This window comes from Lissotriton helveticus, chromosome 6 (genome assembly GCF_964261635.1).
Source record: "Lissotriton helveticus chromosome 6, aLisHel1.1, whole genome shotgun sequence".
In the NCBI taxonomy this organism is placed as follows: domain Eukaryota; kingdom Metazoa; phylum Chordata; class Amphibia; order Caudata; family Salamandridae; genus Lissotriton; species Lissotriton helveticus.
This window is the reverse complement of record NC_136067.1, coordinates 1093571055-1093597417: the sequence shown is the minus strand read 5'-3', so window position 1 is coordinate 1093597417 and position 26363 is coordinate 1093571055. Positions and strand designations below refer to the sequence as shown.

General features: G+C 49.9%; 1 protein-coding gene across 4 annotated transcripts in view; it reads right to left on the bottom strand.

Moving 5' to 3' along the window:
- BIRC6 (baculoviral IAP repeat containing 6) overlaps positions 1-26363 on the bottom strand; it is a 2208279-nt gene that overhangs the window by 411080 nt on the left and 1770836 nt on the right. For all 4 annotated transcript variants that reach the window (XM_078648748.1, XM_078648749.1, XM_078648751.1 and 1 more), the window contains 2 exons: positions 22260-22456; positions 176-476 (listed from right to left, as the gene is read on the bottom strand). In XM_078648748.1, coding sequence (XP_078504874.1) covers positions 176-476; positions 22260-22456 — 498 coding nt within the window. The remainder of the gene's footprint in view (positions 1-175; positions 477-22259; positions 22457-26363) is intronic.

Below are 26363 nucleotides of genomic sequence, written 5' to 3'. Positions count from 1 at the left end.
CCGCCCCGAGCGGCACAAGTTTTCGGGGCGGCAAACGCAGGAACCAAGGCATAACTACACCACCGTTATTGTTCACTGCGTAGTAATACTAATGAAGCAATGTCCATAATACCTATATACGTTTCGCATATTGAAACAGACAGACAAGGCAGCACTTCAATTAATAAATACTTACTTCCTTCACCGTCATCTGTCACTCCCAAAACCAACCTCAGAAGGCACTGAGCATGCTTCCTCTCTTTCAGCAAAACCTCTGCATAGCCTGGAAGACGTAAAAATAATCCAAAAGCAGCTAGAGAATGAGCAGGTATGGGGGACATTGTCTGTACAGTTGATTTAATAGGTGGTGGCTCAGCAGCAATTGTTTCTGGAGCTTCGTATACCAGCTCCCCGGATTGTTCAATAGTCACCCATTCAAATTGATCGGTGTCTTTTGGTTTCTCTTGCGTGGTGGAGGTAATAACAGGCGCACTCACCTTAAAGAGAGAGGAAAAACGTGTTCTGAAAATTAATTGCTTATGCAAGGCCTGAACAAAATGTTCACACAAATCATTGGCTATTAAAGGTTATACCGAGCTGCCAATTGTTAGCAATAGGTGTTAGGTGGCATGATGAAAAATGTACTTACCTACACCAGATCTCTATCGAGGGTAGGTGGTCATTAAATTCATAAGAAATGGAAAGTCAGACCCATGCAAGAAATTTCGAAATTGTTTTAAACAGGGAAAACAAACTTAAAATTAAGCTAAATGCTGTCAAGTGTACTTTACGAAATATATTTTTTTAAAACTGTTACAGATTCAGAATAGGTTCTAAATCACAAAAGGCGACTTTTGAAAAATATTTTCTTATATCCCTCGGTTTACAAGAAGAAAAAAACCAAAACGAGTAATATCAAATAGCCATGCCGCTTAATATAAAAACAGTTTTTTCCCTTTCAGGATGCCCAGGGAATTTCTCCAGCTCTATCCCAGCACGCCACTCAGTGGCACTTAGTGTACGAGCAAGGTAGTTTTTTTGCCCAATTAGTAAAGTATCTATTTTCAATTTTAATTGTGTTCCAAGATTTTGCACATGGGTGAGACTGTACAGTGCTTATCAATGTTAATGAAGAACATTGCTAGAGAACACTATTTCAGAAAACAATAGAGTTCTATTGTATGAAAAAGCCTGAGTGGCACACATCTCTTTAAGCTAACTATTGACAACCATGCACTGGGTAATACGACTATTTCCAGTTACGTTTAGCTCAGTCCTAAAAACAGAGAACGAAAACTGAGTTATGGTTCTAACACATAAGCCACTGAATGTGCCAGTTATGCTTACCAGCACACAACAAACCCTTTCTCCAACACAGAACACTTCCACTTCCAGATCCAGACCAGCCCCAGGACCACACTTCATGGCACCCTCGCCTACAGACCCTCCGGACCACGTGCCCTTTCCGCAACCACCATTTATCGACCTCATCGCACCCCACGCCATCACCTCAACGGACTACATCTTCACCGGAGACCTGAACTTTCACCTCGAAAACCGCAGCGACCCCGACTCCACCGCCCTCCTTGACAACCTTGACAACGTTTGACTGAAACAGCTCGTCACCACCCCCACCCATAGAGCTGGACACATCCTCGATCTCATCTTTGCAGGAGGGACAAACATCCACTTCAGCTACACCACACAGACCCTCTGGACAGACTACCACTGCGTACACTTCACCTTCAACACCACCACCGGACCCAAAGCACACGTTACTTACTTGTGTAACGATATATCTGTAAGGGACATTAGTTAGTGATAGATTCCTTACCTTAGAATATCCCCAGGTGTCAGGTTGGATCCGGAAAAGTTTTCCTGCTTAGCAGTACCTCTGCGCGCCAGTAGGTGGCGTCCTGCGGCGCCGCGTCCGTCACTGGCGTCGTAGGTGCCGAGATGTCATCATGGAGAGTACTTAGGCGCCACCCATGCGCGCTGACGTCAGTTCTGTACACAACTATTCCCCGCTGAAACGCAGAGCCATGCAAGAGACAATTCGTACATAAAACTAGGGCCCTAAAAGGGGGATGACCTTAACCCTAGTAACCAGTTCGCAGAAAGGGGAGGATGGGCGGGCGGTAGGGAATCTATCACTAACTAATGTCTCTTACAGATATATCGTTACACACAAATAAGTAACTTGTGCATCTGAAAGAGACACTTTAGTGATAGATTCATTACCTTAGAATAGATACCCCAGCAATACCAACCCCGGTGGTGAGTCTGCAAACAGGATTACACCAGAAAGTTACGGAGCACAGAACGGCCAAAGAAGCCATCTCTCCGGACCTGACTGTCAAGGCAGTAGTGCTTGGTAAACGTGTGCGAGGCCCACGTAGCTGCCTGACAAATATCCTGCAGGGGGACACAGCGTCCCAAGGCAGTAGTGGCTGTGGTTGCCCTGGTCGAATGGGCACACAGCCCCTAGGAGGCTCCTTCTTGGCCAAGGAGTAACATGCTTTGATGCACAGAACGGCCCACCGGGAGATGGTCCATTTGTGCACCGCCCGACCTTTTTTTGCGCCCACGTAGCCAACAAAGAGTTGATCATCCACCCGGAACTGCTGTGTACGCTGCAGATAGAATGCAAGCGCACGTTTTGGGTCCAGACGGTGGAGCCTCTCCTCTTCCCTTGATGGATACGGAGGCAGAAAGAAGGTGGGCAAAGTGATGGTCTGCCTGATGTGGAAGGGAGTGACAACCTTTGGCAAGAAAGGAGGACGGGTCCTGAGAACCACCTTGTCCGGATGAACAGAAAGGAAAGGAGGTTTGAAAGAAAGAGTCTGGAGCTCACTCACTCTCCTGGCAGAGGTGATAGCTACCATGAAAGCCGCCTTGAGAGTAAGAAGACGTAAGGGACAGTTATGAAGGGGAGCGCACATCAGAAAAGTCAAGACAAGATTCAAGTCCCACTGAGGCATAATGAAAGGCACAGGTGGAAAGGTATGCATAATGCCTTTAAGGAAACGGTTAACAACCGGGGACTTAAAAAGAGAAGGCTGATCTGGAAGCCATAGAAAGGCAGAGATGGCCGAAAGATAACCTTTGATAGTGCCCAGAGCAGAGCCCTGCTGGGCCAACGAGAGAAGGAACAGAAGAACCTCAAAGCGGGGCAGAAAGAGGATCCACAGTCTTAGCTGTGCAACATGCCACAAATCTGTTCCACCTACAGGAATACACTGTTTTGGTGGAGGGACGCCTGGCTGCCAGAATGACATCACAGACTTCGGAAGGAAGATCGATAGGTGTCAACTGTCGCCGCTAAATCTCCAAGCATGGAGGTGGAGGCTGGACAGGTTCGGGTGGAGGACCATCCCCTGTCGCTGCAACAGAAGATTCTCCCAAAGAGGCAGATGGATCGGGGGTCGATGCTCAATATGAGTAGATAGGGATACCAAACTCTTCGAGCCCAGTCCAGAGCAACAAGAATGACTTGGGCCCGGTCGCGCCTGGTCTTCAGCACTCTCGGCAGAAGAGGTATAGGCGGAAAGGCGTACAACAGACCGCAACTCCACTCGCAACGAAAAGCGTCGCCGAGTGAGTGTCGCCTTGGAAATTCCAATGCGCAGTATTGCTGACATTGCGCGTTCTCTTCGGTGGCGAATAGATCTAACCAAGGCTCTCCCCACTGTCGAAAGAGAACTTGAACCTCCGAGTGAAGACGCCATTCCTGATCCATCATGCAGCTGAGTTTGTCCGCCCTAGCGTTCAGAGAACCTGCGAGGTGTTGAACCACCAAGGATATGCCCTGATGTTCCAGCCATACCCAGAGGCGGAGAACCTCCTGACATAGGGTCCACGACTCCACCCCGCCCTGTTTGTTGCAGCACCACATGGTGGTGGTGGTGGTGTCCGTGAACACCTGCACCACTCTTCCCCAGACAGAGAGAAGGAATGCCTTCAGTGCAAGACGAATCGCCAGAGCTCCACAAGGCTGATGTGAAGCCTGGACTCCGCCGGAGAACAGAGGCCTCTGAACTCCTCCTCTCCCATGTGGCCTCCCCATCCCAGAAGGGATGCATCTGTCACCACAGTGTGTTCTGGCTGGGGAAGGGAGAAGGATCTGCCATCGACCCAATCCCGATTCATGAGCCACCACTGCAGTTGTTGAGCAGTGCCCTCTGAGGTCTGGACGCAATCGGACAGATTCCCCTGATGCTGCGCCCACTGGAACTTCAGGTCCCACTGCAGAGCCCGCATATGCAACCTGGCATGATCGACCAGCAAGATGCAGGTAGCCATGAGTCCCAGCAGCCTCAGGGTCATTCCCACCGAAACCCGGGATAGAAGCTGAAATATTCTGAATCATAGCCCTCGCTGTTCGGAAGGATAGACCCGAAACTTTGTTGTGTCCAGAACCGCTCCAATGGAGAGGAGCTTCTGAGAGGGAATCAGGTGCGACTTGGGCATGTTGATGGAGAACCCCAGCGAATGCATTAGGTCGGCCGTAGTCTGTAGGTGGGAGACGACTGCCTGGGGGAGACTGCCATCAACAGCCAGTCGTCGAGATAGGGGAAGACTGAAACCCCTGATCTGCGCAGATGAGCTGCGACCACCGCCATCACTTTCGTGAACACCCGAGGAGCACTGGTAAGGCCAAAGGAGAGCAGGGCAAACTGAAAATGCTTGTGGCCTACTGTGAACCGTAGGTAATGCCGGCAGGACGGGGATGTGAAAATAAGCGTCCTGTAAGTCCAACGCTACCATCCAGTCTTGCAGGTCGAGAGCAGACAAGACCTGAGCAAGCGTCAACATCTTTAACTTCTCCTTCCGGAGAAAGCAATTGACGTCCCTGAGGTCCAAGATAGGATGCAGGCCCTTGTCCTTCTTGGGGACCAGGAAGGAGTGGGAGTAACAACCACGACCTACTTCTGGGACAGCAACAAGCTTGATGGCTCCCTTGGCCAAGAGAACTGTAACTTCCTGCTGGAGAAAGGCCAGATGATCCTCCGACAAGCGGTGATATCGCGGTGGCATGGTTGGAGGGGTAGTCTTGAAGGAGAGGGAGTAGCCCCTCCGAACTATTTGCAAAACCCACCTGTCCGACGTGTTGGTGAGCCAGTGAGAGAGGTGCTGGCGAATCCTGCGGCCCACTGGTGTTTGATGGGCCTGAAAGGTCAGACGAGGAGGGTTTGGAGGATGCTGCAGAAGGGAGGTTGGTGGACTGGCCCACCCATTGACCCCCGGAACCACGCCGGTTGTTTCCACATCCCAGAGGTTGGGTAACTTGCTGCGGCCTGTGGGTCTGGGTGGGACGTAGCAGGGCACCCCTTCCGTAGCCACGAAAGGGACGAAAAGCAGACTGCTCCGGACGGGTGGAGAGGCCCAAGGACTTGGCCGTAGCCCGTGTGACCTTGAGGCGCTCTAGGGCGTTGTCTGCTTTGTCGCCAAATAGGCGACGGCCATCAAAGGGCATGTCCATCAAGGTGTTCTGGACCTCCCCTGAAGAGCCAGTGGACCTCATCCAGGCGTAGCGACGAAGTGCTACCGACGTTGAAATGGTCCTGCCCAGAGAGTCAGCGGTATCCAGCTCACAATGTATTGTAAACTTTGCTGCATCTCTTCCGGCGGCAGCAGCCTGAGAGAGCACTGCCGGGCCTCTTCCGGACACTGAGGCAGTACTTGCACCAACGTATCCCACACTGTGTGCGAATAACGGCCCAAAATTCATGCGGTGTTTATGGACAGCAGTCCTAAGCTGGCAGAAGAGAACAACTTCTTGGATTCCCTTTCCGGTGGAACAGTAGGGAAGGCGCTCTTGGAAGCAAAAGATTGAACTACCAAGCTTTCCGGGGTGGGATGTTGGGAGAGGAAAGTGGGGTCGCCTGTAGCCGAGCGGTGGCGTCGGGCAATCATCCTGTCCACGGGAGCTCCCGTGTTGGGCCTGGAACAGGTGCCCAAAAGGAAGTCTGTGGGAGCCTGATTAAACGGCAGCAAGGGCTCCGAAGAGCTCGCAGCCGGTTGAAGCATCTCTGTCAGGAGGTTAGTTCTGACTGCCACCAGAGGAAGCTCGAGGTTAAGAGCCCTGGCTGCCCTACGCAACACGGCTGCGTATGACACTCCCTCCTCGGTAGCCACGGTAGGAGGAGACAACATGCCATGGTCAGGGGAGGTGTCCAAACCACTGGCATCCCCCTATCCTCTCTCCAGTTCTGCTCAGTGTCTAACTGGTCAGTCAAAGAGTCACCTGACCCCTCCCAGTCCTCCTCACCATCCTCTGGGTGCCACTGTCGTTGAAAAGCGGTCCCAGGAGTGAAAAAGGTCATTAACACCCCACCCGGCGCTGGACCCGGTCCGGCCCAGTGTCCAAGTCGGGATGGAGGCCAGGGTCGACACCGGCTGGGCCCGAACGTGGTAGTGGTGCAGTGAGAAGCAGTGCCGGTGGAGGCGATTTCAGGTCAACCTGCGCCGATCCGGATCCAGGCCTTCGGCGCCATCGACTGGCAGTCAGAGCACGACTTGGGGTGGTGGTCGCGCTCCAGGCAAAAGAGGGACACGCGGTGCGGATCTGTCACCGACAACAGTCGGTTACAGGAACCGCAGGCCTTGAAACCGGGCATCCCTCGTGCACCGTTTTGGAGTCTGAGACTTGAAACCAGAAGTCGACAAAAGTCGAGGAAAATGTAGTCAAAAATTGACTAAGGTACCGCTCTTCCCGGATCTGCGCTGGCTGGCGCGGAAAAAGAAAACTGACGTCAGCGTGCAAGAGCGTCGTCTAAGTAGCTGCCGCGACGTCATCCCGGCAACCACGACGCCAGCGATGGACACGGAGCCCACAGACGCCACCTCCAGACGCGCAGAGGTACTGCTGACAAAAAACCTTTCTGGATACAGTTGGACGCTTGAGAGTAATTCTAAAGTAAGGAATCTATAACTAAAGTGTTTCTTTTAGATACGCCTTATGGAAGCAATAGCATCAAGGTAAGAAACTTTCCAGGACAGGAATTGTTAAGAGCATGAATATAGAGGAACAAAGGGAGGGCCCATGAGTCTGGTAAGGACAACGTTATGGTTGGAGATAGGAGCAGGGGTAGCTTGGGTGGGATAATCTGTCTTTTCATGAAAGCTTTGATGACCGGGAATTCAAATGTTTATGGGTGGTCCCTGCTCTCCAGGAAGGTCGCAATAGCAGCTAAGTGAAGGCGTATGGAACTGTAAGCTAGATCGGATTTCTGTAAATGTAGAAAGTAGTAGACAATATCCAGAACGGTAGTTTTAAGCTTGTCCTCATTCTTCAGTATGAAGTATAGGACAAATCTTTTCCACTTGGCAGTGTAGCTGGCTCATGTAGTGAATGGACTTGCATGCTTTCTTGAGCATATATATGCACATTTGAGGGAGAATGAGATAGCGGAATTCTAGGGCCTCAGGAAACAGATTGCTACACAACACCTGCCTGGGGTTATGGTGCCTGACTGTGCCTTAGAATTGAGTGAGAACGTCTGGCCTGTGGGAGCTTCTCTTAAGGGACCAATGAAATCTACAAGAGGGTCGAGAAGCAGTTTTGTCTGGCCCAGGTGGGAGCCACCAGGATGAAAGTGAGCGGGGTTCGACAAAGCTTTTGGAATACATACGGAAAGAGGGGGAGAGGATGAAAAAGCACAGGCAAAAATCCCAGAGCAACACATCCATAGATATTTGTACATGAACTGTGAGTGGGACTACCTGGGGCAAAGATTTTGGATTCTGCAGTTTGGGGGGTGTCAAAGAGGTCTATCTCTGGGATCCCCCAACTGTGGAAGTAGGGGAGCACGATTTGTGGATGGAGTTCCCACTCTTGGACTTGTTGTTGCATCCTGCTGAGCACGTTTGCGAAATTGTTGTCCATTAGCAGAAAATTATCTACCAGGATTTGTTTCGTATGTTGAAGTGCTCCATGCCAAATGTGTGTGCTAGGGCTGATAGCAGTGGTGAGTGTGTGCCACTTTACTTTTAAAAATAATACACTGTATTCATGTTATCGGTCTTTATCAGGATTACCTTGTGCTGAACCTACAGGAAAAAAGAATTGAGAGCTAACTGGATGGCCAGGAGATTGAGGTAACTGATGTGGAGGCTCCTTTGCTGTGGTGACCATTTGCTCTGAACAATCTGCTGTTGAAGATTCGCTACCCTTCCTTAGAGTGGTGATGGTTTCCTGCGGGACAGGGTTCATGAATGGCTGGCCCTGCATTAGATTGTTGCCTTTCCACCACTGCAGAGAGTGATGGGTGCTGCCCGGTCTCAAATCAAGATCGCCCCAATAACCTTCTGTGTGTGACTATTTTGATACTAGGCATTGTTGGTGTGAACTCATGTAAAGTCTGGTATGGGGAACTAGGCCTATGGAAGAGGGCATAATTCTGAGAAGGTTCGTAACTGTTCTGGCTGTTAATTGACAATTTGGCTGAAAAAGAGGCAGTTTCTGCTGTATTGACTGGCTGGCAAGCCTTGCCAGTGACTATATTCAGTGTGGCCCTCAGAAACGATAGGATCTGAAGGGGCTGCAGGTGGGACTTGACTGGCATTTACAGTAAAGCCCAAAATGTGGAGGAGTGATATAGTGGCTTGGTGCGAGTGAGACACTTTTGTTTGCTTGCATTCTTGATTAGCCAATTGTCTTAAGGGAATATATGAATGCTTCTCGTTTTGAGATGGGCGGCTACCATAGTGAGGTATTTTGTAATTACTCTGGGAGCAGTGGTGAGCTTGAATAGCAACACTTTAAAATGATAATTTTGACCATTTACCACGAAACGTAGGTTGCTGCGACGAGTGGGATGCTTAGGGATGCAAAAGAAGGTGTTCTTCAGATCGAGTGCAGTCATAGGTCGGCTTGTTTCAGCCGAAGGATGACATCCTGGAGAGTAACCATGTGGAAATTGTCTGGCAGGATATACTTGTTGAGGGGCCTTAGGTCAAATATGGACCTTAGGACTTGTCCTTTTTGGGGGATTAGTAAATACAGAGAGTACACCCCCTCACTATGATGCTGTAGTGATGCCCTCGTGGTTCTCTAATTTTATATTTTACACATTTTAGCAGGCACTGTTTTAGTTATATTCATTTAACATGTTTTACTTGGACAATATTATTCTGAGAAGATGCCAAACATGCTGCTTGGTTTTAGAAAGCCTTTTCTGCTTCATAATCTGTACACTTCTTTCAAGGCTAGGAACACAGAACAAGATATCCTAGTGCTTGTGTTGCCTGTTCGGAGACAGCTTCTTATATCTAGACACATCAGAGCTGTACCTCTAACACAGTGGGTTTATTATATAAACAGTGCACTGTCCTTTTACGAGTCTGAGCGGCACTCTAGCCAAAATGGTCCTGGAATGAATGCTGTGTTCGACATGCAGTTCTGCCAAGATGGTCCTGGAAAGAATGCTGTGTTCGACATGCAGTTCTGCTGGCGCTGACCTTCCATCCTGTAGAGAGGGATTGCCAATCCAAGTCCAGGCTGATTCTCTAGTCCAGTTATGGGGGCTCGGGCTAACCTAAGAGATCGGGGCAGAGGGTACACTTGTGATGCTCTCAGAGTAAGGGTAGGGATATATAGAAATCAGACTGCCACGGTTGGACGGTTTATTCTTTTCACCATGTTCATAATGCTGGTTATATTGCTTTGTTCTATCTGTCTATTAATAGCAGTCCATTTATTCTATGCAAGATTACGATTGTTTCAATTAATGTATTCAAAACATCCTTTCATATCTTTCTTGTGTTTACCAAAGGCTAGCATAAGTAAACAACAAAAAGGGCTAAGATCTGTTTCCACGATTGCCTTTGGGATCAGTGTCATGTTTGAGGTTGCCAAAATCACCTGCCACACCAGGAAGGTTAGATGTTCGGATGAGACACCGTGATCTAGCTAGGAGTTGGGCCAAAAGTCTCTGATGGTATAGATGAACTCAGTCCATACATTCCGAAGATCTGTCGTCCTAAGAAGCAGTCTTAACTTTTCTAGTGGAAACCGTATAACAATGCTGAAGTGGCACTGGTTCTATTTACCCTTTGAGAATGTGCATCTGGACATTTTCCTGTACGCGGCACTGGTTTTCTGTGGTGAGGGTGTATATGTGGGGTACAATGTTTGTCGAGGTTGTAATGACCTCCAGCCATTAGTTGTGCTCTATGATGGAAAGAACCCATGGGTTGGAGGGGATTGCTTCCCATTAGGGAAGAAACTCCTGCAGGCTCACTGGGGTAGTCCAAGCGGAGAGGAGTAGAAGAGAGTCATTGCATGGAGAAATGATCCTGTAGGGAAGCCTACTTCGCCCATACCCCTGGTGGTGTTGCCACTGTTGCACAATCTAGAATACCCATGTGTTGACTGCTTGTAGTATTGTTGTTGCTGCTCCTAGTAGGAAGCAGAAGTACTCTTACTGCCTACCCTCTACTGTGACCTCCGAAAGGGCCTCCTAGTAGTGGATGGCTGAAGGGCACTCATACCCATAGCTATGCTTGTGTCTTTCTTAAGCTTTTCAAACCTCAGGCCTACCTGCGGCCTTAAGAGGTGTTTGCGGTCAAATTACAGGTTCAACAGATGCCGCTGTACTTCTGGCTTGAAGCCAGAGACAGAGCCAGGCGTGACATCTGACCATGATGCTGGTGCTAACTCCCCAGGCCCCAGTGTCAGCCATGTCTAGAGCCCTGCAACTGTGGCATTCAAAATGGTTTTGGTTTGTTGTTGCCAACCATGGCCTGAAGGCAGTGGTTGTCCGACAGTTTGTTGTTGAATCTCTGGTTTGATACTCAACTTCAGGGGGTGCTCTGCATGTCCACGTGGTTGCGGCATGGCAGTAGGTTCCGTGTGGTGCTGACCATACTTGTGGTCTAAGTCTTTCTCAACTGTTGAGCTTTAGGGTCTTGTTCCCCCTCAGTTTTGGAGTGTGAGCTTGCCTCAGTACTGAACTAGACCAGCCGGAAAAAAACAATCCAACAATAGAGCTGGTGCCCATGCACACTGTCAACTAAGAGAGGAGTCACTATACCTCATGACTTGAACTGCTCGTTCAAAGAAAGAAAAATTGCTAATGTCTGAACCCAACACCAGATAATAGGAGTATGCAGAGCATGTGATTTACCAGCCACACATACTACACACACAACTCTCATAACAGACACAATGCTTATTCAATGTAATTGTGCCTTGCTGCATAAATGTAATTCCTTTTATATGTTATGGTTTATTTGTTGAGTTTTCATACAAGGATGCTTCTTGGTTTTGGAAGACAACTATAAAACCAGTGACTGGGAAATAAAGGCTGGAAAATAATTAGTAAAAATCTGGGTTTTCATCTAGTGTCTGAAATAGTAGGTTTGTTTCTCCCAGCAAAACCAAACTCAAAGCTGAGTTTTCCTCAGTTTGGCTGCTACTGTACAAACAGCATGGCCTCCATAAGGGGATGTTCTGGTTTTAGTGCTGGCAAGCATCAACTGGTTGACAGGGCATGGCTGTTGGGCAGAAGGAACATTTATTGGCCAGAAAAGATTGAATTCTGAGGTGTAGCTAGGTTTTCTTTAAATGCTTTCTTTTTAAAGTGCTTATAAAAATGTCATGACATAAACCATATATGGAGAGTAGAGCATGGTTTGAGCCATTTACAGTACAGTACAATTATATGAAATCATTTGCCATGTAGAACAGCTTAAACAGCTGCAGTTGTGTAAGCTTCGTTACGATTTTCTTTTTTAAACTTCCCTACCTGTCAATCCACATAGCTATTGACCTAACATACATGACTGACAGTAGTGAAAATCATTCAAAAGAAATACAGTTTTCAATATACTTCTATAGTTAAACATAAATACAGATTGGAAAATAGATTGTTTTCTGTCTGCATGTATCTGTACAAAAATAAATATTAGTTAAAAAATTTGTAAAAATAGAAAACTGGGAGCCTTAATCATGACCAGCTTGAAGTTTCGCTTCTCGTGAGTCAAAACCTTTGCTCACACCTAACCATTGTAATTAATTCCATGCACATGCCATGTTAATGAAATTAAATGTGGTCACACTGATTAGGCCTCAGCTTCTAGCACTGTTTATTTCTTTTGAAAAGTCATTGCAACTTCCTTATTGAAACGCTGCATAAGAAAACAAGCATTTGCAATGCAACGGTCTCGCCTTTGCAAAAGTTAGAGCTAATGGCATTGAAAATGACAACATTTTCATTTATGTGTTGGTTTTGAAAACAGATAAATAAATGGGATTGTCATTTACAATGCCAATAGCGTAATCTCTCGCAAATGCCACACACAAACACACAACCACACAGAGCCCCACACACACACAGAGCTCCCCCCCACGCACACAGACACACACACAGAGCCAGACACACACACACACACACACACAGAGCTAGACACACACAGAGCCACACACACACAGAGCCACACACACACAGAGCCACACAGACACACACACAGAGCCACAGGCACACACACACCTGGGTTTTATTTTGTGCATAATTGCAAACTATTTCTCATGCTTCACTATATGACTTCAGCCACCTCAGTGGTTCATGCATTCCATTTTTGCAGACTCTGTAAACATAATTGTGCTGCTGCTGCCTGGGAGCAGGGACTGAGCTACGTAAATTCTATAAAAATATGCACCATCTGGTAGTGCTGACGACTTTGCTAATATTCTGTGGACATTAGGATATACGATCTAGCATGGATAGTGTTGTGTAGATGTTTGGATATAGGATTTATATTCGTTTATGCTCTGCAGCCCCCAATAGGAGTACAAACCATAGATTAGGATGGTAAAAGATAGCAAGTACTTTAAAGTTGAAATATAAATGCGGAAAAGCGAGGTCAACCAATGTCAAGGTGTAAGCGTTATTACAGGTCTGAAGGACACTTAAACATGAATAATGGTGGGAAATAGAGTGTTTGTTGGTGCTGTGAGCGTCATGCATGTGGTACGGGAACATGGAAAAGTTATTAAAAGAAAGCTGACCCCTTTAATTTTCGGGTGGTTGGGGCAGGCAGGAGCATGGGCCAAGGAGTACCGTAGGCTCAGCGGTGCCTGCACGGGGTACCAGAGCCTCTAACGAGGGTGCACAGCACAACCCATTAGAAGGGAAGGTTCTGTCGAACAAGTTACTTACCTTCGGTAACGATATATCTGTAAGAAACAGTAGTTAGTATTAGATTCCTTACCTTAGAATATCCCCAGGCGTCAGTCTGGATCCGGAAACTTTTGTGTAGCAGTACCCCTGCGCGTCGGTAGGCGTCGTCTGCAGGCGTCCCCTGCGGCTCTGCGTCGTCAGCGTCGTGCGCCGTGATGACGTCGCTGGAGTATATAGACGCCGCCTCCGCGCGCTGACGTCAGTTCTTTGCACACAGCTTTTCCGCGCCAGAACACGCAGAGCCATGTGAGAACCAACACTGGTGCCATGTGAAACTAGGGCCCTGAAAGGGATGTCCTTAACCCTAGGTATCAGTTCGCAGAACGGGGAGGATGGGTGGGGCGGTAAGGAATCTAATACTAACTACTGTTTCTTACAGATATATCGTTACCGAAGGTAAGTAACTTGTTCATCTGAAAGAAACAGGTTAGTATTAGATTCCTTACCTTAGAATAGATACCCCAGCAATACCAACCCCGGTGGTGGGTCTGCGAACCAATACAATCCTACACCAGAAAATCCTGGAGGACCGAACGGCCAAAGAAGCCGTCCCTCCGGACTTGACTGTCCAGGCAGTAATGCCTCGCAAAGGTGTGCAGCGAGGCCCACGTAGCCGCCTGGCAAATGTCCCGCAAAGGGACTCCCCGGCCCAGGGCAGTAGTAGCCGCCGTGGCCCGAGTGGAATGGGCCCTCAGCCCAACAGGAGGCTCCTTCCGAGCCAAAGAGTAGCAGGCTTTGATGCACAGGACGACCCACCGAGAGATGGTTCGTTTCTGTACCGCCCTTCCCTTCTTCTCACCCACGTAGCCAACAAACAGTTGGTCATCCACCCGGAACTGGCGTGTGCGATCCATATAAAATGAAAGCGCACGTTTTGGGTCCAGACGATGGAGCCGCTCTTCATCTTTTGAAGGATGCGGAGGCGGGAAGAAGGAGGGTAAGGTGATGGACTGCCCGATGTGAAAAGCAGAAACTACTTTGGGCAGGAAAGAAGGTCTAGTTCTAAGAACCACCTTGTCAGGATGAACGGACAAGAAAGGAGGTTTAACAGAAAGAGCCTGGAGCTCACTCACTCTCCTGGCAGAGGTGATGGCAACCAGGAAAGCCGTCTTTAAAGTGAGAAGACGTAGAGGACAGGAATGAAGCGGCTCAAAGGGAGCGCACATCAAGAAAGTCAGAACCAGGTTCAAGTCCCACTGAGGCATCACGAACGGAACAGGTGGATACATGTGCGTGATGCCTTTCAAGAATCTCAGTACAATAGGGGACTTGAATAAAGATGGCTGATCAGGTAGCCTTAAGAAGGCGGAAAGGGCAGAAAGGTAGCCCTTGATAGTGCCCAGAGCAGAGCCCTGCTGGGCAAGAGAAAGAAGGAAGAGGAGAACCTCAGAAAGGGGAGCAGAGAGAGGATCCACAGCCTTTGCTGTGCACCATGCCACAAATCTGTTCCACCGGCAGGCGTATACCGACTTTGTGGAGGGACGCCTGGCTGCCAGAATCACATCACAGACCTCAGGAGGCAAGTCAAATGGCCTCAACTGCCGCCGCTCAATCTCCAAGCATGGAGGTGGAGACTGGACAGGTTCGGGTGGAGGACCGTCCCCTGCTGCTGCGACAGAAGGTCCTCCCGAAGGGGCAGGCGGATCGAGGGACCAACTGACATGCTGAGTAGCTCGGGATACCAGTACCTTCGAGCCCAGTCCGGAGCCACAAGGATAACTTGGGCCCGGTCGCGCCTGATCTTCTTCAGCACTCTGGGCAGAAGTGGTATAGGCGGAAAGGCGTACAACAGACCGCAACTCCACTCGCGCCGAAAGGCGTCGCCGAGCGAGTGCCGTCTTGGAAACTCCAACGCGCAGAACTGATGACATTGCGCGTTCTCTTCTGTGGCGAATAGATCTAACCAAGGCTCTCCCCATTGCAGAAAGAGGCCTTTCGCCACGTCCGAGTTCAGACGCCATTCGTGATCCACCGAGCACCGACGGCTGAGTTCGTCCGCCCTGGCGTTCAGAGAACCTGCCAGGTGTTGAACCGTCAGAGTCACGCCCTGACGTTCCAGCCATTGCCAGAGGTGCAGAGCCTCCTGGCAGAGGGTCCACGACCCCACCCCGCCCTGTTTGTTGCAGTACCACATGGCGGTGGTGTTGTCCGTGAACACCTGCACAACACTCCCGTTGACAAAGGGGAGGAATGCCTTCAGTGCTAGGCGAATCGCCCGCAGCTCCAACATGTTGATATGGAGCCGGGACTCCGCCGGAGACCAGATGCCTCTGATCTCCGCCTCTCCCAAGTGGCCTCCCCAGCCCTGGAGGGACGCGTCCGTCACAACTACGTGCTCCGGTTGGGGAAGGGAGAGGGATCTGCCGCAGACCCAATCGCAGTCCGTGAGCCACCACTGCAACTGTCTCGCAGTGCCCTCCGAGATCAGGACATGGTCGGATAGGTTGCCTTGATGCTGGGCCCACTGAAACTTCAGGTCCCACTGCAGAGCCCGCATCCGCCACCTGGCGTGATGCACCAGAAGGATGCAGGAGGCCATCAGCCCCAGAAGCCGCAGCGTCAACCTGACCGAGACCGGGGACAACGGCTGAAAGATGGGAATCAGAGCCTGAATATCCCGGACCCGCCGTTCCGGAGGATAAACCCGAAACTGCGCGGAGTCGAGAACCGCTCCGATGAAAAGGAGCTTTTGGGAGGGACACAGGTGTGATTTCGGCACATTGATGGAAAACCCCAGCTCGTGCAGGAGGTCTGCCGTCATCTGAAGGTGGTGGACGACTGTCTGGGGCGAGCCCGCCTTCAACAACCAGTCGTCGAGGTAGGGGAAGACTGAAACCCCTAACCGGCGCAGATGAGCTGCGACCACCGCCATCACTTTCGTGAACACCCGTGGGGCGCTGGTAAGGCCGAATGGAAGCACGATAAACTGAAAGTGCTCGTGGCCTACCGTGAACCGCAGGTAACGCCGGTGGGCCGGCAGGACGGGGATGTGAAAATACGCATCCTGCAAGTCCAACGCTACCATCCAGTCTAGTGGGTCTAGAGCAGCCAAGACCTGAGCCAAAGTCAACATCTTGAACTTCTCCTTCCGGAGGAAGCCGTTGACGTTCCGTAGATCCAAGATAGGACGCAGGCCCCCCTTGTCCTTCTTGGGTACCAGAAAGTAGTGGGAATAGCAACCACACCCTACTTCTGGCCCAGGAACGCGCTCGATGGCCCCCTTGGCCAAGAGGGCCGTAACTTCCTCCTGCAGAAGTGTCAAGTGGTCCCCCGACACACGGTGGTTCTGCGGTGGCATGGCTGGAGGAGTGGTCTCGAAGGGGAGGGAGTAGCCCCTTCGGACGAGCTGCAGCACCCACCTGTCCGATGTGATAGTGCGCCAGCGGGAGTGGTGATGGCGAACCCTGCCACCCACTGGCGTCACATGGGCCTGAAAGCTCGGACTAGGAGGACTTGGAGGCTGCTGCGGGGGGAGGTGTGGCCTGACCTCGCCGCTGTCCCCGACTGCCACCACGGCGGAATCCACGGCCGCCACTGCGTTGAGGAGCGTTCTGCGGTGCGTGGCTGGCAGCACGTGTGGGACCGCCCCTTCCTTGGCCACGAAAGGAGCGAAACAAACCCGTTTGCTGGCGCTGGGTCGAGAGACCCAAGGACTTGGCCGTGACCCTGGAGTCCTTGAAGCGCTCAAGCGCGTTGTCCGCTTTGTCGCCGAACAGGCGACTGCCATCGAACGGCATGCCCATCAGGGCATTCTGGACATCCGGCGAGAAGTTGGCGGATCTCAGCCAAGCATGGCGACGAATCGCCACCGTCGTGGACATCGCTCTGCCCAGCGAGTCGGTCGTGTCAAGACCACACCGTATGGAATACCTCGCCGCGTCACGGCCTTCAACCAAAGCCTGGCCGAGCTTGTCCCGTACCTCCTGCGGGCATTGCGGCAGACACTGCGCGACCGTATCCCACAGAGTGGGTGTAGCGGCCCAAGAGGCAAGCGGTATTGCAAGACCGCAGTCCCGCACTCAGGGACGAGAAGACCTTCTTGCCAAACTGGTCGTACCGCTTAGATTCCCGATCGGGCGGGGCCGACGGGAATGCGGACTGGGAAGTGGAGGCCTGGATCACCAGACTCTCAGGGGAGGGATGGGTGGACAGGAAGGCAGGGTCGTCTGAACACGGACGGTGGCGCCTGGCAATGTTCCGATCAACAGGTGAACCGGAAGCGGGCCTGGACCACGTGCCCAAAAGGACATCCGTCAAGGCGTCATTAAACGGCAGCAGAGGCTCCTGTGGGCATGACTGCGGTTTGAATACCTCGGTGAGGATGTTAGGCTTCACCTTAGCGACGGGGAGCTCAAGGCGCAAGGCCTTGGCAGCCCTCATCAGTACCACAGAATAGGCAGCCCCAGCCTCCGACGCCACAGTGGGAGGCGAGATAAACCCAGGGTTAGGCGATTCGTCCAGACCACTGGCATCACCCAAGTCACCTGCCCAGTCCACATCGTACTGGCATTCTCGTGACAGAGGGTCCTCAGACCCCTCCCAACCCTCTCCATAATCGTCCTCATCGCCATAGTTTGACTCAACGATATAGACCGGCTCCTCGGAGCCCATGGGCCCCAACGGCGCCGGACTCGGCGTCGGACGATGCCGTACCGACTCCGCGTCCGGATTCGGAGAGGGAATGGGGGTGGCGCCGCGCGGCGCCGGAGCCCCGACGTCGGCCGGAACCGGCGTCGGAGTCACGGCACCGCGCGGAGGCGGCACCACGGGTTGCCCCGATGGAATCGGCGCCGGAGAGGCCGGTTGACCAGCCGGCGACGACCCTGAAGGGCCCAGCGGCGCCGGGGCCGGAACCGCCGGCGGCGTCGGGGCAGGTGCACCCGAACCGCTCGGGCCCCCAGACGGGACCGACGGGCCCGCAGGCGCCGTAGGCACCGCCGGAGGAGACAGCGCCCTCATGGCCATGAGGAACTCCTCAATCTCCTCGCGTGACGCGCCTTCCCCAGGGACCGACGGGTATGGGGCAGACGGCGTCGGCGACCCACGCGGGGCCGCGGCCACCTGAACCCCCGGCCGCATCACGCGGGCGTCGGGGGGAGTCGGGGGTACGATGGTGACGCCCCGACTTCTTGTGTCGCTTACCTGAGGAACCGGAGGAATGGTGACGACTTCCGGAGCGCTCGTGGCGGCTCCGCGACCGTTCTCTCGACCGCTCCCTCGACCTCCGTCCGGACCGGGACCGCTCTCGACGCGGGGCCGACACCCGGAGCTCGAGTAGCTTGCGGGACCGCTCCCGCCTAGCCTTACTCGTCAAGGCCCGGCAGTCGACGCAGGACTCCACGTCGTGGTCCGCGCCCAGACACCGGAGGCAGAGTCGATGGTGGTCGGTGACCGACATCAGGCGGTCGCACCCGTCACAACTTTTAAAACCGGGCATCCTACCGGCACCTGAAAGAGTTAGAGTTATCAAAAACTTAGGTCAAAAGACCGGAGTACTGCTCTTCGGATCTGCGCTAACTGGCGCGGAAAAAAGAAGAACTGACGTCAGCGCGCGGAGGCGGCGTCTATATACTCCAGCGACGTCATCACGGCGCACGACGCCGACGACGCGGAGCCGCAGGGGGCGCCTGCAGACGACGCCTACCGACGCGCAGGGGTACTGCTACGCAAAAGTTTCCGGATCCAGACTGACGCCTGGGGATATTCTAAGGTAAGGAATCTAATACTAACCTGTTTCTTTCAGATAGACTGGTGCAGTCAAAGTGTAAGGGCATGTAATATACCACTGGTTCCCCGGGTGGGGGGTGGAGAATAAACAGGCCCTGAAGTTATACGGGGGGTTGGGGCGGGTAAGGGGCTTCCTGGTCTTGTGAAGCACTTACTCAGTGAAGACAAGTCCTGCAGGTAGGTGTGCCACAGTCAGTGCTGAACACAAGGCCTTCGCACTTTATGACAGCAATAGCAGTAACGATGTACAGGGGGGGCTGCTGAGACCAAACAGTTAGGGCTTTTACTGCCAGGTACAGGGCAGCAACGTGCAAGGAAAACAGTTGAGCTGGCAGTATGACATGCATAGGGAGAAGCACGCGCTTCCATGGCATGCAGCAGGGCTTGCACTGGGGTGTGCATGGTTGAGTAGCACGTGCTCATGATGCATGGTTGAGTAGCACGTGCCCTCGGTGACTTTCAAGTGAAACGGCAGGGTTTTAGTATAAAAGCACGAGGTGACAGCACGCACCTCTGTGGTTGCCCTGGAGGAGCAGTAGCCCGACCAGTGAGACATAGCAGGGATAAGACGTTGTGACATGCATGTACACTGTAACTGGCCACAGGACTTTCAATATAATCATTCACATTAATAACAGTTGTATTTCCGGAGCAGCAGCGACATACAAAGGACAAACATGAGAGCAATAGATAACGGCAGTGACCGGCAGCAATTCCACAGAGGCCTGGTCCAAGTGGCACCAATAGCAAAGCATTACGTCAAAATGAACATGGCAAGATATGCAGTAAGCTACTCTCGCGAGGTCATGGGTAAACAATACAGTGGTTATCACCTCAAATACAAATGAATAACAAGTAGATACTAAAGTAAATCGCTCACTGAAAATGTATGCCCTAGGAGGAGGATAGCCTCTAGGCACTAGGCAGCATTTCACAGAAAGCATAATATTGGGAGAAGGCTGGAGAAGGCTTGAGAAGCCTTCATAGCCTCAGAGCGAACAGCCGAAGCCTCCGGCTCATAATCACTGTGGCGAGGGAAGGGGGGCAGGCGAGAAGACGGGAGGGGGGAGAGGGAAGAGGACGGCAGAGAGAGGGAAAGCGCTGCCTTTAATCTTTTAGCCCCGTCCTTTTCAGACTGGGCGCCCGACTTCCTGCTGGGGTAAAAAGTTCCTTATCTTCTTTATGGGGCCATCTGGACCCATAAAGAAGATAAGAAACCTTTTACTTCAGCAGTAAGTCAAGGAACCCAATCTGAAAAGGACGGGGCTAAAGGAGAAAGAAGAACGTCACTGGGACCTCTTCTCCAAAGGCTGGCCACCGTTTAGGAGGCCAGACAATGGAGAAGAGGGGCGGGGCTTAACCCTCGCTAGTGAAGTTCTCCTAAAAACATAAAATCTCGCGAGCTCGACTGCGCATGAGCACAGTACGCCACACGAGATCTAAAAACAGCCCCATCAACAAATGTAAATAAGACAGGTGGATTAAATCCTTTTCTAGTTCTGTTCAGATAATATTTTCCTTTTAGAAGCAAGAGGCAATACACAATCAGATATTCCATCCCAATTTAATAGATGGACATCGGTATCTTACAAGCCTTGGGACTACTGGGAACTTGAGATTAGGCTAAACTCCCCAAGTCTCCATCAAACATGTAACCTTTTATTTGCACTAAAAAAACTTGCATTAATAGGACTGCTAAGGCAATGTTCTGCGGGCTTCTAATTCATTGCGGTATAATGGTCCAATTTGGTTCCAAAGAATGTTCATCAGTCTAGCAGCTTCCGCTATAATATATGGAATGTCAGGAAACGTATTTGTTCAAACTGAGATGTTTCTTAAGAGTAGCCGGCCATCAATTCCCTATCACATTGGACTTCACACACAAAATAAGATGCATTATAATAAGAGGGAATTGCGAATTTAAATAGCTGAAAAACAAGGGTACCATGTAATTAATTGCAGACGTTCAATTATCTTATTTCTTTAATATCAGTAACCTTCTGAGCATCTGACAGAAAGGTAGACCCTTTAGGAATATCAAGTATATCTTCAATTCTGAACCCTAAATCAAACACCAATGAGCCGTTTATATATCATGTTCCGATTTTACAGCAGAGGCTGCAAATGCTTTGTATATAAAGTTTAGCCACTCTTATTTTATGTCATTATCAGACTGTACATTAATCCGGGCATCCCAAACTAATGGGTAAGACCGATGAGCAACAGCGCACCATAGGGAACTTTTTGAACGGTGCAAACGACCATATCAACCACTTTACAAACACCACGACAAACTACAGTGTCTCTAGTAATCATGCACACTACCGAGTTCAGCAATGTCTGTATGTTCTTGGGCACCAGTCTGGGGACCATGGAATATCAAGTACTGCCAGTTCAACCAGTTAACATTTATTCTGTGGAACACTGGTGGCAAGTGCTACTGAATGTGATAAAAACTGACTGTTGCAGTGCAGAAAATTAAACTGCTCTATTGGACAGATAGATAGTTTACAATAGTGCTAAATGTCCCCATAACTATTGAACAATAGTAAATCAAACAATATAAAAAATAAGGAATGGGAACATGGGATTGATTGCTATGCATTCCAAAAAATGTATTATAAAAAGCATATATAAATATTGCAGCTAAAATTGTGGCCAGTGCAACGTTAATTCCTGAATTTTCTTTTATGCAAATACTGTTTACTTCAAATTTTGATGTGCAGATAAATACCCGGATTTTGCTGAACAAGATATTACACTATTTCTAGAGTTGGAGGTTCTTCAATAAAAACGAAACACCGGACAAAGACATCTCTTTGCTCTGTATCCACATTATCAATATTTTTCAATCTTGGTAAATTTGAAGAATACCAATAATTTAGATGGTTTACCCATTTTAAACTAAAGTAGGGCAAACGATATTTGTTACGAAAATGAAAAAATACAAGTGCACAGATATACAAAGAAGTATACTCTGAAACCATTTGATGAATATGTTCCCAGAAAAAAGGATCATGTAAAAAGCTGCAGACTCTAGCACTTTTGTGATTTCAAGAAAAAGTGCAGAATAATAAAATACTTTGCTAGGAAGTGACACTTTTGATTAAAGCGGATTTTCGCTGTGGCTTGTATTAAGGAGTACAATGTAGGTGACATGATTAGATGATATTCTCTGAGTAAAATAAGTGGTATATTAAACATTAGTACAGCAGCAGTAGTGGAACAATAATACAGCAACAATAGTATTAAAATCACTAAGACAAAATGCATTATTCCATTTCACTGAAGGGTGGTTTCTTTAAGCTCTGCATTAACATACATAAATGCCATGGGGACAAGTCCTACCCCACAGATAGCTAGACTTACTTGTTGAATAACCTCTGGATAAAGCATTGGAAGCCGTTCGGCTATAAGGGCCAGGCCTCCTATTCCGGCAAAAACTTGTAACGGTGACTGAATTGGGCATGTCTGTACAAAGGAGTCGTCGACTGTTCCATCCGAGCACTCATCACTAGGGCTTATTGTTTCGTCTTCAGGGCATGCTCCTAAGAGATCCAAGTGTTCTACAAGAACAAAGCCAAAAAAAACTATTTACTCTCGTGTAGGTTAGCAATAACAATAAAATAACTCTGTAGTGGTTATGGCACCCAAAAATTATGTTAATGTAATATCAGAATTAAGTTCCGAAGGAATTAAACGGACTGAAAACAGCAGCTTTCATGGACTCCGCAGAGTGATTCCTAAAACTTTAGGAAGAGCCCGAAATGCCAACTGATATTGGTGAGGCTTTGTTTTTATTTCAATGTTATGGCCTCAATCACCAGTGTCAAAGATCAATACAAGCGTTTTTCCATCACCATGTTGTTTGTACAGGAGACAACTTCAGTTCTTCTAAATTTCTGAAGCAATTAATAGAGTAGTAAGTATTAAGCTGCACAACTTGAAGGCATGTTAAGAGAGCAGTTTTTGCTCAGACCAATTAGTGACAAATGGACAAGGAGGATTTATAGTTGGCGTGGTGAAATACCCTGTTTTACTACAACTAGGCGAATTTATCTAGATATACTTTACCTTCCCCGTATCGAGCCACTGTGTGGCCGTGTATATTTTCATATTATGCCTTACGACTAGGCCATTTAATGGCAACGTTTTTGTCTTCTCACTAATCTGCCTCTTACATTACACAGACAAAACCACGTCTAATAACGTGATGCACAGCACTAAACTAATATCTTCCATTTATCCCGATTTATTTCTGCGGGCTCCTTCCTTCTGCCAAACAGTCCGAAACAACTATTTAACACACTAGTTCATAAATACAGCCAACCAGACTTCAAAGGAAGTAACCCGTGAGGGATAATCAATATCACCTAACATTCTCTCTTGATTATCACAAGCAAGCCAGCTCTTCTTTGGCAAATTTCCACAGAAAAACATTTATTTGAGGAATATACATGCATCGATGCGGAGTAATCTCCAATGATAGATAGCAGTCCGTTTATTTGTTTAAGTGTTATGCAATGTTAATATCAATGCAATATGACCCTCAACCTGAGACCAACTGCGTGCAGACACCCCTCTTCAATGCAGCAAGTCTGAGGCTCTTTCCAGTCTATCATACAAAGAAGTTTCTTAAATATGGTTACAACATCTATAACTTCATGCGGTGCCTCATCACGCTACAGTCAGCAGCTGTTCACTTCCCTAAGCCAGCCATGCGCAAATGTAGCAAAATCCCTAGCAATGGCACACAAACTCCGGACAAAGCAGGTCGCTCCTGCTCTTAATTGTCAAGTTTTTTCGAGTTCTCAATCGTATTTGCAAGCAGCAGGCTGTGAAGGGGGGATTCATTTTCGAAGTCACTGAGTTTTTTGCTGAGGTATGAGGTTGGTCATGTGCTATTTTCAAATATGAACATTCTTAGGCTTGGTGAAGCAGCAAAAATAAGCTGCTAGCTGTAGGAAGGTAGATCCCTGACTATGGTTGCCCCCAACTTTTTGCCTGGTGTTTTGCTGGTTTTCTGACTTAGTTGACCTGGGGCCCTGCTATTCAGGACCCCAGGCCTACTGCTCTCTCTGTAAAATGGATTCCATGTACCCTAGGTACATATCTAATTGGATACTGAGTCACCTTATCAGTCCCTGTACGGTGTACCTTAGGTACCCAGGGCATAGGTGTACCCAGGGCCTACCAGGGGCTGCAGCATGTATTATGCCACCCCTGGCTGGCCATCCAAATCTGACACAACTGGCTGCACGACAGCTGGGGCAAGGTGGTGTAATCACCCCTTGCTTTAGATATAGTATTCCTATATCTAACCCTAAAATGGGCACACAGATCTCCTATCAGTCACTCCTATGGCAGGCCTTGACAATCCTGAAGGCAGAGTGCTTGGAATCGTGTGAGATAGTGCTCTGGCATGAGCTGAGCCTGTCTGCGGCTTTCGGGATCCATCCCTTAGCCGTTTCCATGATATCTCATACCATATACTCTTAAGTGCATTATAATCCTCGCGGTTATATGCCAACTCTGGTATCGCTTTATCAAAACATGTCGTGTAAGGTGTCATACAAATTGGAATACTAACCCCTCGCCAATTCTGGCGACGGGGTTAGCATTCCACCCTTCTAGAGGGACACGACATGTATGTAACCTGTAACCCCGGTTAAAGTCAGACAGAGCCTTAGCATCCACAAAATGGATGCTGCCACCGAGACACAAGTCTGCCCTCCTGCTGCTGGGAGTCCTCCCAGAGCAGGAGGCAAGGACAAAGGGTTTCCTGCCAGGGGCGGTGCCAGCACCGTCCCAGACAGGGTTTTGTGTATTCCAGGTAGGCAGGGCTACAGAGGAAGGTGACTGCAAGTGGCACCCCGGTGCTCACTGTGCATAGGCCGGCTGAAACCAGTTCCAGGGGCACTCCAGCCCCTGGCCTGGGGAAAGCCCGCCAAAGGAGAGGGGTGTAACCACCCCCCTCCTGGTCCCACCCATAGGGCAGGACTTAGTCGCGTGCCAGCCCCCTTTTCCCAGATAAAGGAAGGAGCAGGCCCCCTTCCAAATTAGATCATCTTTGGAATCAAGACACGACTTTCTGCGAAAGGACTTCAAGATTTCCTTCTTCAAGATTCTCCCTTGTGACTAAGGAGTAGTCACCCTGCATCCGCAGGCACCATCGCAAGAACACTGCGGTCTGCTGTAAGTCCTTCCTCCGGAATCCGACTGCCCAGCTCGACAAGACCCGGCTTCCCTGGCACCTCCGACCTCTACTCACCTCTACAGCCAAGCTGAGAACCGTGAGTGCGACGAGACCTCAAGGGACCGACTATTGCCAAGACTGCACGACTTCTGCACAGCAAGCCCGCCGAGTAATTTCCTGGTGAGTGCTTTGGGGTCCGAGAAGCCCCGACCCTGAGCAGCTCCAGCACCGAAGAGCAGCCCCCCAGCATCTCCACGATCGGCGTGGGGCCCTTCTGCTTTTTGCTGCTCACCGCGTTGTTTGGCTACTAGCCCGCTGGCTTGTGGCCTTCTGAACGACGCCCGACGACATCACTGCTGCTGGTCTGGTTGCTCCAGACTGGCTCTTGCTCCCTTCCAGAAGAGGAGCACCCCGGACACTCCTGGTCCACTCAAGACGCCATTTTGAGTCCACCGCGTGGGCTTAAATTAGCCAAGGCTTTGTTGCCCAATCCTGGGTTCCTCGACGCCGACAGCTTCATCCATCGTGGGACAGCTCGCCTCTCCATCCTGGTCGCCGACAACGCCTCCTGGTCCGTGAGATCTGCAGAGCACAGCGTCGCCCACTCACCTAGTCGAGGTGACTACCATCCGGTGCCCTCCTGGTGCCCACTGACTACTGGCTAGTAGTCACGAACTTGGTCCCCTCTGCTTTCAGGTGTCATCCATCTTCCAGATCCAGGCTTGGATCACTTCGAACTCTCTTCACTGGTCGCCTGCCAGCATCTTTCTTCCAGGCTCCTGGTCCGGCAACGAGGATTCCCGACGTCTTTTGAGACATATGCAGCTGCAGCCCCTGGGCTAGGTAACTTCGGCATTTCGGTGCCCCAGCATAGCCTCACTATCCAAGGGTCAGGATCCACTGTCGTTTTCTCCCTACCAGGTCGGGTTCGCCCGTGAACACTAACTTTAACTTTACTAGCTATCATAGACTTTGTCCCGCATCCCGCGTGAGAGTGCACACTCTGCACCCGAGTCCCCTAGGCCTCCTAGAAGTAATCTAACGATTCCCTAGTCAAGTCCTAGCGATTCCAAAGCCTATTAGTACTGTACTTACCTGCTAGTAATTTCGCATTCCACTTTTAGAGTATATGGTTTTTCGTGCCCCTCGGGCATTTGTATATACGGTGCTAACTTAAGTATTTTCGTAAGAGTTTTGTTGTGTGCCTAGCACCCTGTCCTCATAAAGAGTACAGGGTTGTTGTGATTCTAATAAATACACTGTTTATTTTCATAACA